The sequence below is a fragment of the Molossus molossus genome, unplaced genomic scaffold, assembly GCF_014108415.1.
Source record: "Molossus molossus isolate mMolMol1 unplaced genomic scaffold, mMolMol1.p scaffold_m16_p_18, whole genome shotgun sequence".
Lineage (NCBI taxonomy): Eukaryota > Metazoa > Chordata > Mammalia > Chiroptera > Molossidae > Molossus > Molossus molossus.
Window position 1 is genome coordinate 64,860,455 of NW_023425353.1, and position 14,461 is coordinate 64,874,915.

General features: G+C 60.3%; 1 protein-coding gene across 1 annotated transcript in view; it reads right to left on the bottom strand.

The window, feature by feature from the left end:
• Positions 1 to 14,461, bottom strand: part of CACNA2D2 (calcium voltage-gated channel auxiliary subunit alpha2delta 2) — a 132,272-nt gene that overhangs the window by 56,628 nt on the left and 61,183 nt on the right. Inside the window, exon 3 of the mRNA XM_036266410.1 lies at positions 9,543 to 9,659. Coding sequence (XP_036122303.1) covers positions 9,543 to 9,659 — 117 coding nt within the window. The remainder of the gene's footprint in view (positions 1 to 9,542; positions 9,660 to 14,461) is intronic.

Consider the following 14,461-nt stretch of genomic DNA (forward strand, 5'->3'; position numbering starts at 1 on the left):
GCCCTGGCCCACGTGGTGGAACAGCCTTGGCTAAAGGTGGGGACCTGGGTTCTCTCCAGGATCAGGGCAAGTCCTTCCCCCCTCTGGGTCTCCGTCCCATCTGTCTCTGATAGCCATCCCTCAGTACCAGCCAGCAGCCGAAAGCTGCCTGTCTGTGCCCTCCCCGGGGCTGTGGCTCCCTCACCCCGGCCCATGCCTGCACAGCTCACAACTGGATGCCAGCTTGCCTGGTTCAGGCCCCCTTGAGCCCTCCCCTGGAGTTCTGACCCACTGCCCGGACCCCGTCTCACTGCCTGTCTGCCCATTGTCCATCTGCCTGACACTCGGGCCTCCCTCCTGGAATTACTGGATCTGATGACAGAGAACACAGGGGAGGAGAGGTTGGGGGCTGGGACTGGGGAGTCAAAGGGATTCTGCACAGGGGGTGGGCAAGCCCCAAACTTAGCCTTCAAAGGCCTGAAGTCCACTTCTGCTGGAAAGTTCCTGGAGCTGTGCCAAGTGGAGACAGTGCTGGTCCCTCCGAGTCCTGCTCCCTGCCTGGGGCCGCCCTTGCTGGTTCCAGACACCTGTCTAGCCCAAGGCTGGCAGTCCTGTGGCTGAATGGGTGGGTCACAGGTTGGGAGCTGCTGGACCCCAGGCGGCTGGTGGATGGGGCCTAACACCCTCAGCTATCTCGATAACTGGGTTCCAGCTGGTGTTGACACAGCAAACATGCTGCGATTCCCATTCGCCAAGGCACAGAGTGGGCAAACACAGGAAGGCTGGAACAAAGGGCCCACGGCCGTGATCAGCCTCCCAAACAAGGGTCCGCCGCCTGTGCCAAGAGGCAGGAAGCACCCAGCAGCTTGGACAGTGTGGCCCGCAGAGGTGGGAGCTGGGGATGGGCCCCTGGCAAGGTATCCAGAGAGGGGAGGGCTGACGTGAGGTCTTAACAGCCCTGGGTTGGCCCACATGCTGGGTGGAGCTCAAGAGGCACAGGGCAGTCTTGTAAATGGGGCACATCCCATGTGATACCCCAGGAGCATCCCTTCCTGAATCAGTGTCTTCAAGGCCTGGGCATAAACTCTAATGACACATCTGTGAGGCTGTGCTTGTTGTTCCCACTGTACAGGTAGGGAAACTGAGGCCCAGAGAATGTGAGATTCCCCAGTGCAGAGTGGGGCCTGCAGCATAGCAGTGGGTGAGGCCCCCAATTCTTCGCTATCTTCTTACTCTGAGCCTGGTCATGGGCACCATGTGCCAGGGGACCCATGCATGGCCAGAGGTTCTTTTTGGGGGCAGCACAAGGTCAGAACTGGGGGGACTGTGGTCACTAGGCGAGGTCTCAGCTAAACACCAAGGATCCGCATCTGCACTGGGCAGAGCCCACACACGCCTCCGCCTTGAGCCCTGCTTCACAGCATGTCTGCGCACGTGCGCTGCCGAGCCCGGCCAGCGGGCAAGACCCTCCATCACCAGGGGTGTGCACAGACGTTCAGGCTGACACGCACGCACGCTCTCTGCCTCTTGTACTTTTCTGTGCCCTCTGCCTTGGATCCTCTCCTCTGCCTGGATAAATCTTCAGCACCCCTCCCATTCCCCTGAGCCTGGTCAATATCCACAGGCTTACCACCCTGGCCCCACACTTTGTGGCATGGGTCACATCACTGCCGCCCTGAGCAGATTGCACGCCTCAAGGAAAAGGCCCCACTGATCTATTCCTGCTGCGTGTACCTGGTAACCTAGGACAGGCTCACACACGCCTGGAGCTCAGTGCTCAGGAAACGGTCTGAGGAAGGAAGGGCACCTGGGGCACCTGCAGCCCATGCCGAGCCAGGGTCATCTGGCCTCCTCAGGGGCTTCTGTCTGAGGTTGCCATGGCACCTAGGGCTGGCCAGCCTTCAGGTGGGGCCTGGAGAACACAGCTGCGAGTTCCATGAGGCCGTCTCTTCCCACCACACTGATGCACCCCCACTGAGGGTGGATCTCTGGCACTGCCCTCCCACCAGCACCCCCGTGGAGTGGAGGCAGTTTGTCGTGTATTTTAAGCCACAGAAAATGGGGTGAGAGGTGACTGGCTGCTCCCGATGAGCAGCTACCACCCCAGAACTCAGGTGGCAAGCCCTGCTCCTGCTCCCCCGCCCCGCCTTGGTCCCCCCCCAACCTCTCTCCCATTTCGTGGTAACAGTGGTGAACAGGGTGCACCTGCCAGGGGTCCCTGCACAGCCCACAACATTCGAGTCACTTCTGCTCACTCTCGCTGCTAGGCTCAGGCTTGGTGCCTGCCTTCTTTCCTGTCTCCATCTTTGGAAACCCCACCTACCTTCCAAGGCTGGCCCTGACACCACCTCCTCCAGGCTGCCTTCTGTGACTTGCCCTCCCACGTCACCTGTTCGGCACACTTATCGTCTGTCTGCTCAAAGCCTGGGGTCCTGGAGGACAGGGACTAGCCGGGCCACTGCTTGCCCTACCTTAGATACATCCCATCCTCCCCCCGCCCTCACACACAAGAATTTCAGAACAAAGGGCCAGACGCTATTAAAATTCAATTAAATTTCTCTCTTCTCTGATCCTAAATTAGACTGGTTGTCCCTGTGGCACCTGTAGGCCCTTTCACTCTGCCTACTGGCGTCTCCCCCACTGCCGGCTGGGATCCCCGGGAAAGAGACAAACGCAGCAGGGGTCTCCCTCCGCGCAGGCTTCTCTGGGGAGTGGAGTCCAGTGCGTCTCCTTCGGGCTCAGGGTTCGGTTTCTCCACTTGGTAGACCCCATCCCCCATGCCCCAGATTCCCCCTCTTGTGGTGGGCGGGGTGCAGGGGTCCTAAAAGGGAACTCAGGGCCGTGGCTCCCAGCTTCCATGGGTAGCCCTCTTTAACCCAGCCCCCCTCTCTCGCTGTCCCCAGGGTCCCCCAGTTGAGGGCCTGCCCCAGGCCCTTGCTTGTGCTCTGCCCGCTCCTGGCAGACCGCCACCCTGGAGTCCCAGGAGGGGCGGGCGCGCGGGCCCCAGAGCCAGGGGGAGCAGGGGGCACCGTGACCCCGTCAGCCCGCAGGGCCTGAGGCCGGCCTCGTCTCGGAGCCTCCGTTCCCTCCTCTGTAAAACGGGAATTCTGCCTCACAGGAGTGGAGGCCGGCCCCGCACGAGGGCCGGACCAGGGGCAGTGGAGAGGTGTGCCGGAGACCGAAGGGCACTCCCAGGGGACGCACCTGGCTTCATGAGCAGAACCATCGGGCAGGAGCGGCTCAGACATCCCATCTTGGGGTGAGACCTGGGCCTGGGCACTTTGGCCAAGGTGTCCCCACAGGAAGTGGACAAGGCTGGTCAGGGCAAGCAGGCCTGGGCTTCCCAGCCTGACACATGCGCATTCAGCTCTTTCCCTCTGTCCTTCAGCCACGGGGGAGAACTCAGCAGTGCGGTGCATGGGTATAAGGCTGACCTGCCAGGCTCTGTGGGCCTCAGAGACATTGCACCCCAGGCCCCCAGACCCCAGTGGGAGCTGAAGAACTACCACAGCTCCTCTGATCCCTCTTGAGACCCCTGTACCTTGCGGGAGGAGGCAGGAAAGACACCTGCTCCATGGGGCAATCTCAGGGAAGTCCAGTTGCAAATCCGCAGCTCAGCCTTTCCTGACAGGGCAGAGCCAGGCCCTTGTCCGACCACCACTAGGTCTGGCAGGTGGGCAAAGAGGGAATGATGTGCTTTCCCTGAGGATCCTTCAGCCCACCCACCATGCCCTAGCCACGCCCACACACCCTAGCCACGCCCACACCACGCCCCTAACACACCCACACCCACCTGCAGGGTCTCCCTCTTCCTTCCCAGGGAGGCCAGCTCCCTGTCCTGCCAGTTCAATCTGGAGGCCTTCAAGGGGCTCTCTAGGTTCTTGCCTCCTGGAGATGCTGTCCCACACTGGTCCCCAGGTGCTGGGAGCAGCCTGTCTGTCCAAGGCTCACGCTGGTTCCCAGGACCCTGGGTGTGTGAGGAGTGGACAGCAGTTGCTCTCCTTCCTGCACACATGCAGGCCACCTCCTCCAAGGAGCTCCCTCGGACCCGTGCTGGAGTGGCCCTCTAGCCATCACGCTGCCTGGTCTCTCCTGAGCGCTCACCAGCCCCCACGTCCCCCTCCTTGTTTACTTGCTGGCCTCTCTCTGTAGGTGGTGGTCCCAAGGGCTCCCCCACAATAGGCACTCAACAGATGCCCACTCACTAATTCAGTGCTCCGCCCCCCTCCCTGTCCCTGGGGGCCGCAGCCGGCTCCTCTGGGTGGCAGTGGCACCGTGCCAGGAAGCAGCGGCACTGTTTGGGTGAGGGGAGAATAATCAGCCATAAACGCCGCAATCAGGGAGAAAAGGCGGCTGGGCCCTCGGAGCCCATACAAGCGCCTAATTGGCTCCACGTGTGTGCGTCTCCTCTCAAGCGCGGGAAAGTGGAAGGGTCAAGATCTCTTAATGCTCGCGATGGAGGGAAGGCAGGCGCCGTGGCCAGTCCCGCAAACACACCTTTTAACTGCCCAGAGGAGGGCGGGCGGAGGCCGCCACAGCTGCAGAATGCCCTGTCCGTCCACCCTCACTACGCCTCTAGAGCGAGAACCCGGAGCCACGGCCTCCGCATAGCATTTTTGTTTAATCCTCTGAGGACATTTTTCCATTTTTTGTTCAGATAGAGTGGGAGGGAAAGAGAGGAAGAGAGAGAGAGAGAGAAACATCGATGTGAAAGGGACACATCGAGTGGCTGCCACCCGCACGACCAACCAGGGCCGAGGTCAAACTGCAACCTTGTACATGCCCTTGGCGGGAACCGAACCCGGGCCTCTCTGGACCACAGGCTGATGCTCTAACCGCTGAGCCAAACCGGCCAGGGCCAGCATAACATTTAAAGAGGCTTCTACTCTGGGCCAAACCTTGGTAGTAGGTGACACCATGTCCCTTGTCCTCCCAATTGGCTTGTCCGATGCCCATCAATGGATGCGTCAGTGGACCCAGTTCTGAATTGGCCGTGATGCTGAATTTTCCCCCCAAACGTTTGCTACTGCCTCCAGGCAGCCCTACTCTCACTGTTAGCTCTTGAACGGAACGGACCTTCCTCCTGTGGTGCCGCCCCTCTGTCTGCACCTCACTCGGTCCCATCAGACCAGTGGTTCTCAACTGGGGGGACATTTCCTCCAGGGCTCAATTGGCAGTATCTGGAGACAATTTTGGTAGTTACTCCTGGGGGAGTGGCACAGTACCGGCATCTCATGGGATGTTGCCTACATCCTACAGGGCACAGAACAGCCCCCACAACACAGAACTACCGGCTCAAATGTCAACACCGACACGGAGACACCCGCGTTAGGTGAGGCCCGAGAAGTCAGGGAGTGACTGGGAGGCAGGCAGACTGTTCTTCCTGACAAGGGGCGCTGTCTGCCCCACAGCCCTGGCCCCCTGACTCACTCCTCCTGCTCCTCTGAACACCCAGCCCAGGGCCCAGTTCCTGAACAGACCCGGTCACACTGCCAACAATGCATCAGTTTAATTGGGTTAAGTGGCCATTAGCGGCAAAAGCAGGGCGGCTATGTGCAGAAGGGTTTTTAATTTTACTCTTTAAATGATGCTCGCTCCCCAGAGAGGCCACTGATGGTGGGAACACTGCCCACTGGAGCCCCCAGTACTAGGGCTGCAGCAGCACCCCTGTCCCATCCATCTGGGCCACGTGGGGATGGGTTGGGAGGGGTGCTCAGTGTCTTGTCTCCACTGTCCAAGGAAGAAACTGTGGGGGCAGGGACTTACCCAAGGTCACTAGGTAAGCCCTTGCCAGAAGAGACCAGAACCCCATCTACCCTGTGGACAGCAAATGCCAGGTGGCCACTGGTGGCAGCACAGAGGAGGGCAGAGTTGGGGGCAGTGGGAGGGGTCTGGAGCCCAGCTGACTGATCTAAAGCCTGCTTCTGCTGGGAGGCCTGGGCCAATGGCTTACACTCTGGGGCTCAGTCTCCTCAAATGTGAAATGGCTGGTAGGGAGGATGTGGGGGGACCTGGCATGGTCCAGCTCATTTTAGGCCGGGCACATGGCAGGCAGTCAGACAGAGACCAGTAATCACGGGAAGGAATTATTTCTGCCATTTCAGGAGAAACATCCCAAGCTCTGAATCAACACAGAACCATCTGTGGAGCGCTAACGCACACCGAAGCCCCACCCCAGCCCACAGGGTCTGACGGAACCGGGCTGGGCCGGGCCTGGGCATCATGGTTTCCAAGCTCCCGGATGACCCTAGTGCGCACGCAGGTTACAACCCTGCAGGAAGGCACAGCATGTGGAGGTCCGGCCCTCGGGACGGTGGGACGTCGTGCCTGAGGTGGAGCACCGGGCATCGGGGAGTGGGGGGAAGGGCAGAGCTAAGGGGCTGAGGTCTCTAGGTCCTGGGTCCTCAGCCAGGCTCCCCTCTCCACTACCTCCGGCTTGTCTGAGGTCGGAGGCGAAAGGCCCTCCTCGAGAGCTGACGTCTCATCACCACTGATGTCTCTCAGAACCTGCTCTGGCCCCGGGCTTCCCGTTCTGCAGGACCTAAGTCCACTGAGCCGCAATGCCTGGGCCTTGTCCTTGAGAGGAGGCCAGAATGCCCCGCACTGGGGTCACTCCTCACCTATCCAAGTCGGTGCCTCACCCATGGCCTCGCCTCTGACCCGATCCCCACAGCAGAGGTGCCAGGGATGGTGCCAAAGGTGGCACAACCTTCAGGAACATTGTTTTTTTCTGTGGCGTTTAGAATGACGGCCCCTGGGGCTGTGAAATCAGAGGCACGAGGCAGGAATGGTCTCATGTCCCCATTTTACAGAGGGGGAAACTAAGGCCAGGGAGGGAACGAGAGCTCCGCGAGGGCACCCTAGCACCGCTCTGCACACAGTAGGTCCTTAGCCAATGGAGGAGGACTACGACCATGAGGCGATGGCCTTTCTGAGAGAGGGGCTGGGTGCCAAGCCCCCAGCTGGGAGGACCGGAGAGTCCTGCTTTGGGTCCAATCTGCCTCCTATAAGAAGTAGGCATCTCCGTCCCACTCCTGGTACTCCACAGCACAGGCCCTGGCTCAAAGGCCCATCTCCCAGCGGTGGGGGTTCCTAGAGAGGTCCCTTCCCTGTCTCCAAAGCTGAGGCCCCAGCAGGTTTCCCAGACCGGGGACTGCCGGTTGCCTGTGTGGCAAAGCCCCGGCCTGGCCTGCGCCTGCCTCACTCTTGGCCCCATAAACCACCCTGTTCAGCTTGGAGAAGCTCCTTACAAACATCTGATTGTCCCTGATTAGATGAGACAATGAACTCCTGTCCTGTGCTGCTCGGTTCCCTCTTTGCAAGACCCAAATTAAAATTCCAGACCAGAACAAGAGGATTTAAATGGGATTACTGGATGGGGTCCAGAGAGAGAGCAACAACGGAGTGGGCCTGGAGGTGCCCAGACCCTCATCCCTCCTTCCGTGTGGACTAGGCCGTAAACAAATGTGGGAAAGGAGAAAAGGGCCAGACCTTGATTAAAAGCAAATTTAAAACATAATTAAGCCCTGGCCGGTTTGGCTCAGCGGTTAGAGCGTCAGCCTGCGGTCCTGAGAGACCCGGGTTCGGTTCCCGCTAGGGGCATGTGCCTTGGTTGCAATTTGTCCCCGGCCCTGGTTGGTCGTGCGGGTGGCAGCCACTCGATGTGTTCCTTTCACATCGATGTTTCTCTCTCTCTCTCCGTTCCTCTCTCTCCCTCCCACTCTATCTGAATAAAAAATGGAAAAGTGTCCTCCGGTGAGGATAAAAAACAACAACAACAAAAAAAAACATAATTAAGACCAAAGCTCATCTTGAACAATTAAGACCAAGGTGGGAGGAGGATGGTCCTCCCCTGCTCCGGGGATGCGGACAGGAGCCAGGGGGCGCTGCAGCAGGGACTCCGCTGGCCAGGAGAGTGCCGGGAAGGTAGGGCTGTGGGCTCTGAGTTCACCTCGGAAATAATGTGGGGAGTCGAGGGCCTGGCTTAGAGTCCTAGTGACCTGGATTCGAATCCTGGCTCTGCCACGTCCAGGCCCGATGCATGGCACCTCTGAGTCTCAGTGTCCCCTCTGTGAAGTGGGCTCCCTCACGAGGCTGCCGTGACAATGGCGTGCGACAGGCTCCGCACATGGTGAGTGCCTGATCAGTGAGCGTCCCTTCCTATCGTTCCTGCACTGAATATAATCTGTACAGTGCTGCTGCGCACCAGGCGCGGCTGGGCTGCTGAAGTGGAAGGACACGGACACCTGCCCTGCCTCTCGGGGCAGGGCCTGGCATGCAGCGCAGGGACAGAGTCCTCTGGGTCCACAGTGGCTGGGAGGCTCTCCCTACTCCATGGTCCAGGCCACACAGGGGCAGGCAGGGACCCGAGGCGGACAGCGGGGCCCAGCTCCTGGATCTCTCCTGGGGCCTGGATGTGCTGGAGGCTTAGGCCGGCGGGCTGCCCTGACTTGACTCTGCCAGGACCCTCGCCCGAGCCTGCACATGGCTCACGTGGGCTTGCTCATCTGTTTTGGTTTTAAATAGCTTTATTGAGATATAATTCTTATACCATAAAATTCACCCACATACAGAATACAAGTGTTTTTTTTTAACATATTCAGAGTTGCGCAGCCATGACCACACTCTAATTCTGGAATGTTTTCATCACCCCAAAAGAAACCCTGTATCCATTAGCAGACACTCCCTCCCCCCCTTCCAGCCCTAGGACACCACTGTGTACTTTCTGTGTCCACAGTTGGCCTGTTCTGGGCAGTTCACAGGAATGGGGTCACGAGATAGGTGGCCTTTCGTGACTGACTTCTTCCACTTAGTATAATGTTGGCAAGTCTGTGCCCCTTGCCACGTGTGGGTCCCACACTCCCCTCCTTTCTACCGGGCAATCTTTGATCTGGCACTTGGCTCCCCGCCCATTCCCTGCAGAACCTGCTCGAAGCCCCTCGGCTGGGCCGGGCCAGCTGTGTACTGGTCAGGGCAGCCCGGCAGGTTCTTAACTCACAGAACCACTGTGTCTTGGAGCTGACAGGCCAACCTCTCTGAGTGCAGAGGAGACACCGAGGCCAGAGGGAGGCAGGGGAACGTTCACAGTCATGGGCAGAGCAGAAACTGCGACCCCAGGCATCACATGGCTACGGCTTTCTCTGTGGGGCTTTCCGGTTCCCTCACACCCCCTCCCGATCAGGGCCAGCAGCCCACCCTCCAGCCGCCAACAGGTCACTATCCCCGCCAGGTGCTCACCCAGGGCACACTCACAGACAAAGCAGTGCGGTCAGGGAACCCGGGCCTAACAGGAGGGAGCGGTGGACTCTGCCTGGGCTCCACCATCATGCCCACACAGGGTCCCCACGACCCCAGGTCAGCTCTCATGCAGCCTGCTCCAGACAAAACCAACCTGCTCCTGCCACAGCGGCCACAGTCCACGTGGGCCCGCCTGCCAGGGACGGCCCAGCCTGAATGCAGAGGGCAGGCGGGCTGTGTGTTCTCGGGAGGTTAGGACACAACCCTCAGGGGGCAAGGCCTCTCCGCCAGGTCCTCCCTCCCTCAAGCCTGACACTCGCACGTACCTTCAGGGCCTGCACCTTCCTGTCCAGCAGGCTCTCAATATCCCCGGCCACCTTCTCCACCAGCTTCTGAGGCTCATTCTCCTGCACCTCAAACAGATTCCGGTTGTCCTTGTAGATCTGGAAGGAAGCAGAGCCGGCGTGAGGCCAGGTGGTCGCACAGTACAGTCGTCATCTCTCTCCTCGCCCCTGACCTTGCTCACAGACAGCGCACAGGGGTCTGGGAGCTGGGTCCGGTGCTCTCCTGGACGTGGAGGAAGGACATGGTCGTCGGCTCCACAGTGGCACTGGTTGTGGTTAGTAGGACGGGGTTATCGCTGCCGTCTCTGGAACTCAGGGTCCCTCCTCCAGGGGCCATAGCAGCAACCCCCTGACGAGCTCAGAGTGGCTGAGAGCAGCGGAGGGGAAGGTGGGCTGGACAGCAGGCAGGGCGTGGGGGAGGGGAAGCAATAAGCACACAGGGTACACCACACACCAGACAGCAGAGATGCTGTCACACTCATACGTGTACACACACCTGTACACTCCCACATGCAGCACACACAGCCACCCCTCCGCACGGGCTCAGGAATTTATACCCTGATTTGCTGGTGCGGCCCCAGGGCATTTGTAGAAACTGTAGCAGGAGCTCTGGGTGCCCCCAGGGGATCCTCTGTCATTCAGGGCACAGACTATGGGAGGAGGGACCAGGGAAGAAGGGGTACATGGAGAATGAATCTGTCCCTCCCTCCACCTTGGGGGGCGGGCCTGTGCACACAGGCAAGTGGGGGTGTAAATCTGACAGTCTGCGTCTGCGTGAGCGAGTGTGTGCTATGGCTCAACATACCTCCACCCGTGCCCGTGCCTGCGTGCTGGGGGCGGGGTGGGGCTAGGAGAACAGAGCCTGGGGCTTGTATGTGAGCCGTAGAAGCAGATCTGTGGGCGGTTCTGTTCATGGCTGGAGTCTTGGGGAGCGCGCGCGTGCACATAGGTATGGACTGTACACCCTGCATGTGCCTGAGCCTGCCTGGACCCGTGTCCATCCAGGTGACCCCAGCAGGTGCCGCCAGGACGGAGCCCCTGCCACCAGGCTGTGCCATCAGGCCGTGCAGGAGAGGGATGTGGAGAGACGGAGGAGGTGATGGGGAGGAGATAAGGAGGTAGGAGAGGCAGCTGATGAGAGACAGACAGGAAGAGAGATAAGGCTGGTAGAATGACAGAGGGGCGAGGGGAGATAAGGCCTCAGACATGTGACGGGGGAGCAGGCGGGGGCCTGGGGCCTCCAGAGCCCCTGCCCACGCAGCACCCGGCAGACCAAGGGTTAAAGCTCCGCACAAAGCCAGCTCGGCAATCTCCTCCCGCCCCCTCCCTCCTGGCTTCTTTTCTTTTCGTCCTTCTCTTAGAACAAAATAATTTGTGGCTGAAGCTGCTCCTTCCCACAGAGCACTGGCGATTAGAGGGCGAGTTGCGGGGCCTGGACGTTCAACCAGGAACGACGGGGCCCGAGCGGACACCAGGTCAGGCTGTTCCCTAGGTCCCCGGGCCCTGCCTCGGGTCAAAGGGCCCCAGATGGAGACAGAGGTCAACGAGGGTCAGAGCCTGGAAGTCTTTAAGAAGCAGGGAGCCCGGAGCCCAGTGCCCACTGTTGGGGAAACAGGCTCAGAAACAGGAGAGGACAGATCGAGGACAGATCAAGGACATATGCCTATGAGTGGCAAAGCCAGGCCGCCCATCCTCCCTGACCCCTCGTGCCCAGGTTTCAGGACATTCAAAACACACCCTTTCCCCATCTTGGACTGCGCACCTGGGTGTGTTTCGTCCACTGTCTCAGCCACACTGGCTGAAGCCTTGGCTGAGCGCATCCCACCCCACTTGTGCCAGCAGGGGGCGCAGCTGCCTGGCTGCTCCGGGCATGGGATGAAGTTCTCATACCTGATGCCTCAGTCAAGGTCATTCCCAGGTGCCCCTATCAGGAGCTGTCCATAGCAGCAGCTGGACCATGTGGCCTGCTGACAACTGTCCCTCTCCGCCGGGTCCAGGGTGTCCCTTGCAGCCTGGCACAGTGACGGCTAGGGCAGCACCAGGGAGTGGGTCTCCAGGTGGCAGTGTCACATCCCAGAGCCCTAATAGATTGCACAAGGGCTTGAAAGTAGGGAACCCGCCAAGAGTCACCCCATCTCTGAACTTCTGTTTGATCTACTAAATGAGAGGACAGAAGTCCCCACGTCACAGGCCAGCCCAGGATGGCAAGGAGCCTACACTATTGTCGCTATTGCTATTGTTAGTATCACCAGAATCTTGCAGAAGAAATCCCGGTCCCCTTCCTGCCTCCACTCTCTTCCTGCTAGATTTGCACTCAGGATCCAAAGACACGGACTCCCACTACTGGGCTGACAGCCTCAGTCTCCTGGGGTCTGCCACCTCCAGCCCCACCCCTCCTCCCTGGTCTCCTTGGGCAGTCCCTCCCAAGCCATCCGGTCCTTGTCTCTGACACCTCAGCCTGGGTCCTGGAGGTGACGACAGGGGAGCCAGACACAGGGACGCCACCGATAGGGCAGAGGCATCGCCAGCTCCCTTCCATCTCGCCCAGCACCGGGCCCGTGTGCAGGGGAGGCTCGGCAGTGCACGCGCCCGATGCCAGGGTGGGGGCGGAGCTCTGGGGCCAGCTGGACCAAGGTCTGACTTCTCCATTTCTCCTGCAGCTCTGCTACCCCTTGGAGGCTGGGCTGCATCTGCCATGCTCTCTTCCTGGCCCACTGTACCCAAGGACCCATCGGGACACCTTCTGCCAGCCCAATGACCTGGCACCTTCAGGCCTCTGGATCCCCAGCCCCAGCTGATTCTTACTGCTTGGCCTTTCCCTGTCTATCTAAATCCTCCAGGGTGGGAAATGAGTTAGGAGTTTCTGGGGAGATGAGGGCAGAACCCTAAAACTGCATGGGCTGGTCCAGCTACCAGCCAAGCCTGTCCCCCAATCCCAAATGAACCCCTGGGGTGCCACAGCCCCCCCTTCATTCTATCCCAGGTGCCTCAACCCTCTCTAACATTTTCCTGGCCCCCTGCTCCAGTTGCCTCTGTCCCCTGGGTGGGCCCTGAGCTGAGCCTATGTCTCAGGGAGATCCAAGGGACAGCCCAGCAGATGGTCCCACCTGGGAGATAGGTCATCCCTCCATTCATGCAATTCGGGGGTGCTTTCCACCTGTAGGCCCATCAGGAAGCCCTGGGGAGCCCAGAGCAGCTCCAGAGCATACCCAGGGCAGGCTCCCCTTGAGCCCCAGCTTCAAGCCCTGGTCCCTGGGGCCAGCTCAGAAGGAACAGACAGGCCAGGGCGCACCGGGTGCAGGGCCTCAGCAACTGCAGCAGGACTACATGTCTGCTGGCGTCCTTGGCCCCGAAAGCTAACTGGAAAAACCCAACAGCTCCCACCGCAGTGCAGCCTGCACGGCCCCCACCTCTGCACAGGCAGCTGGACCGCGGAGAGCCGGGGCCGCAGGTCTGCGAGTCAGTGTAGCTCCGCGCTCGCCATGATGGGAAGGAAGAGACGGGCTCACCCCACAGAGGAGAGGAGGAATGGCAGGGGACAGGCTACAGCGAGGGCACAGGCTGGCTGGAGCCAGGGGGGCCCAGGGGGAGGTTGGGAGACACAGCGGCACAGGGGCTGAGGACAGGAAGAGCAAGGATGCCTGAGGTCCAGAGGGCCAATTCCGGAGGCAGTTTGTACCTTCTCATTCCCAGGAGCCCCTGCTCCCCTCATCCCGTATCATGTGTCCATGGCCACCACTCACCTGGGTGTCTTCCTCCCCTTGAGGCTACCCCTTCCCAGTTATTGAGACCTGCCCCTGCCCCCCAACCCCACCCTCTTTCAGCTCCAGTAATTTGTTAAGCAGCTTGTCTGGCAGCCTTTTGGCCGAGGGATTTCAAGGTTCCGTGGGGCCGAGCTCTGCCCACCCCCTGCTTCGCGGGGCGCCTTCACTCACAGGGGAGGCTAGCCTGAAGGACACGGGGAGGGGTGGTGGCCCTGGAGAGGAAACCTGGGGCAGGGGCAGAGGGAACCAGCCGGGTCCCCACAGCCTTCAGTAGTCCTGCTGGGAGAGGGGACCGGAACACAGCCACCACGGACAAGAGGTCCCAGGGGCCCGGACAGGCCCCAGCATACTGAAGAGCCAGCAGCAACCTGCCCAGGCACAGGAGGAAGGTGCAGGGAGAGGAGAAGGGAGGTGAGGAGGGGAAAGGGGGGAAGCGGGGCCACGGAGGCCACAAGACAGCCCAGTTCCCCGAGTGCAGGCTCTGGCCGCCCTGGCGCAGGGGTATGCCCTGGACGTGCCGACCCGGCAACCCGTGGAGAGACCCTTCAGTTAGCAGCCGGGACACTGAGGGCCCGAGAGGGTAAGTTCCGCAGCAGAGCTCAGAACTGAACCGGTCTGTCTGACCCACCGCCCTTGCTTTAGGCCACACTCTGTAGTTCCGTTCCTCGCGTTTATCCCCCGACTTGAAGGCGAGGCCTCTGGCAAAGTGGGCATGTGGGATAAGCTGGGGGTTTGGTGGGTCTGAAAATGGCCTGGGGCAGACCCAGGGTGATGCTGAGCGCCTGGGGCCTGTGGAAGGCAGGAGGGCCATTCTGGAAGGGAGCAAGGGGAGGATGGCAGGACCAGCCTGACCAGCTAGCCAACCACCGACCGTGTGTGGAAAACAGGCAGGACCAGCCTCTCCTCTCTGCAGCGAAGGTGAACGGGCCTTAATCTCTGGAAAATTAAATCAGAAAGAAAATGGAACGAGAAAGATTTGATGCAGGCTGGGCCCTGCTGCGGGCTGTCTCCTCAAAGGCCCAGACTTAGCTGGGGGTTCAGCTGGGTGCTCCAGCATCCCAGACCCTCCCAGGGTGCCAGGCAGGGCAGAGGCAGGGTGGGGAGCATTGAGCCCCACACCCTGACCCCTGGCAGATT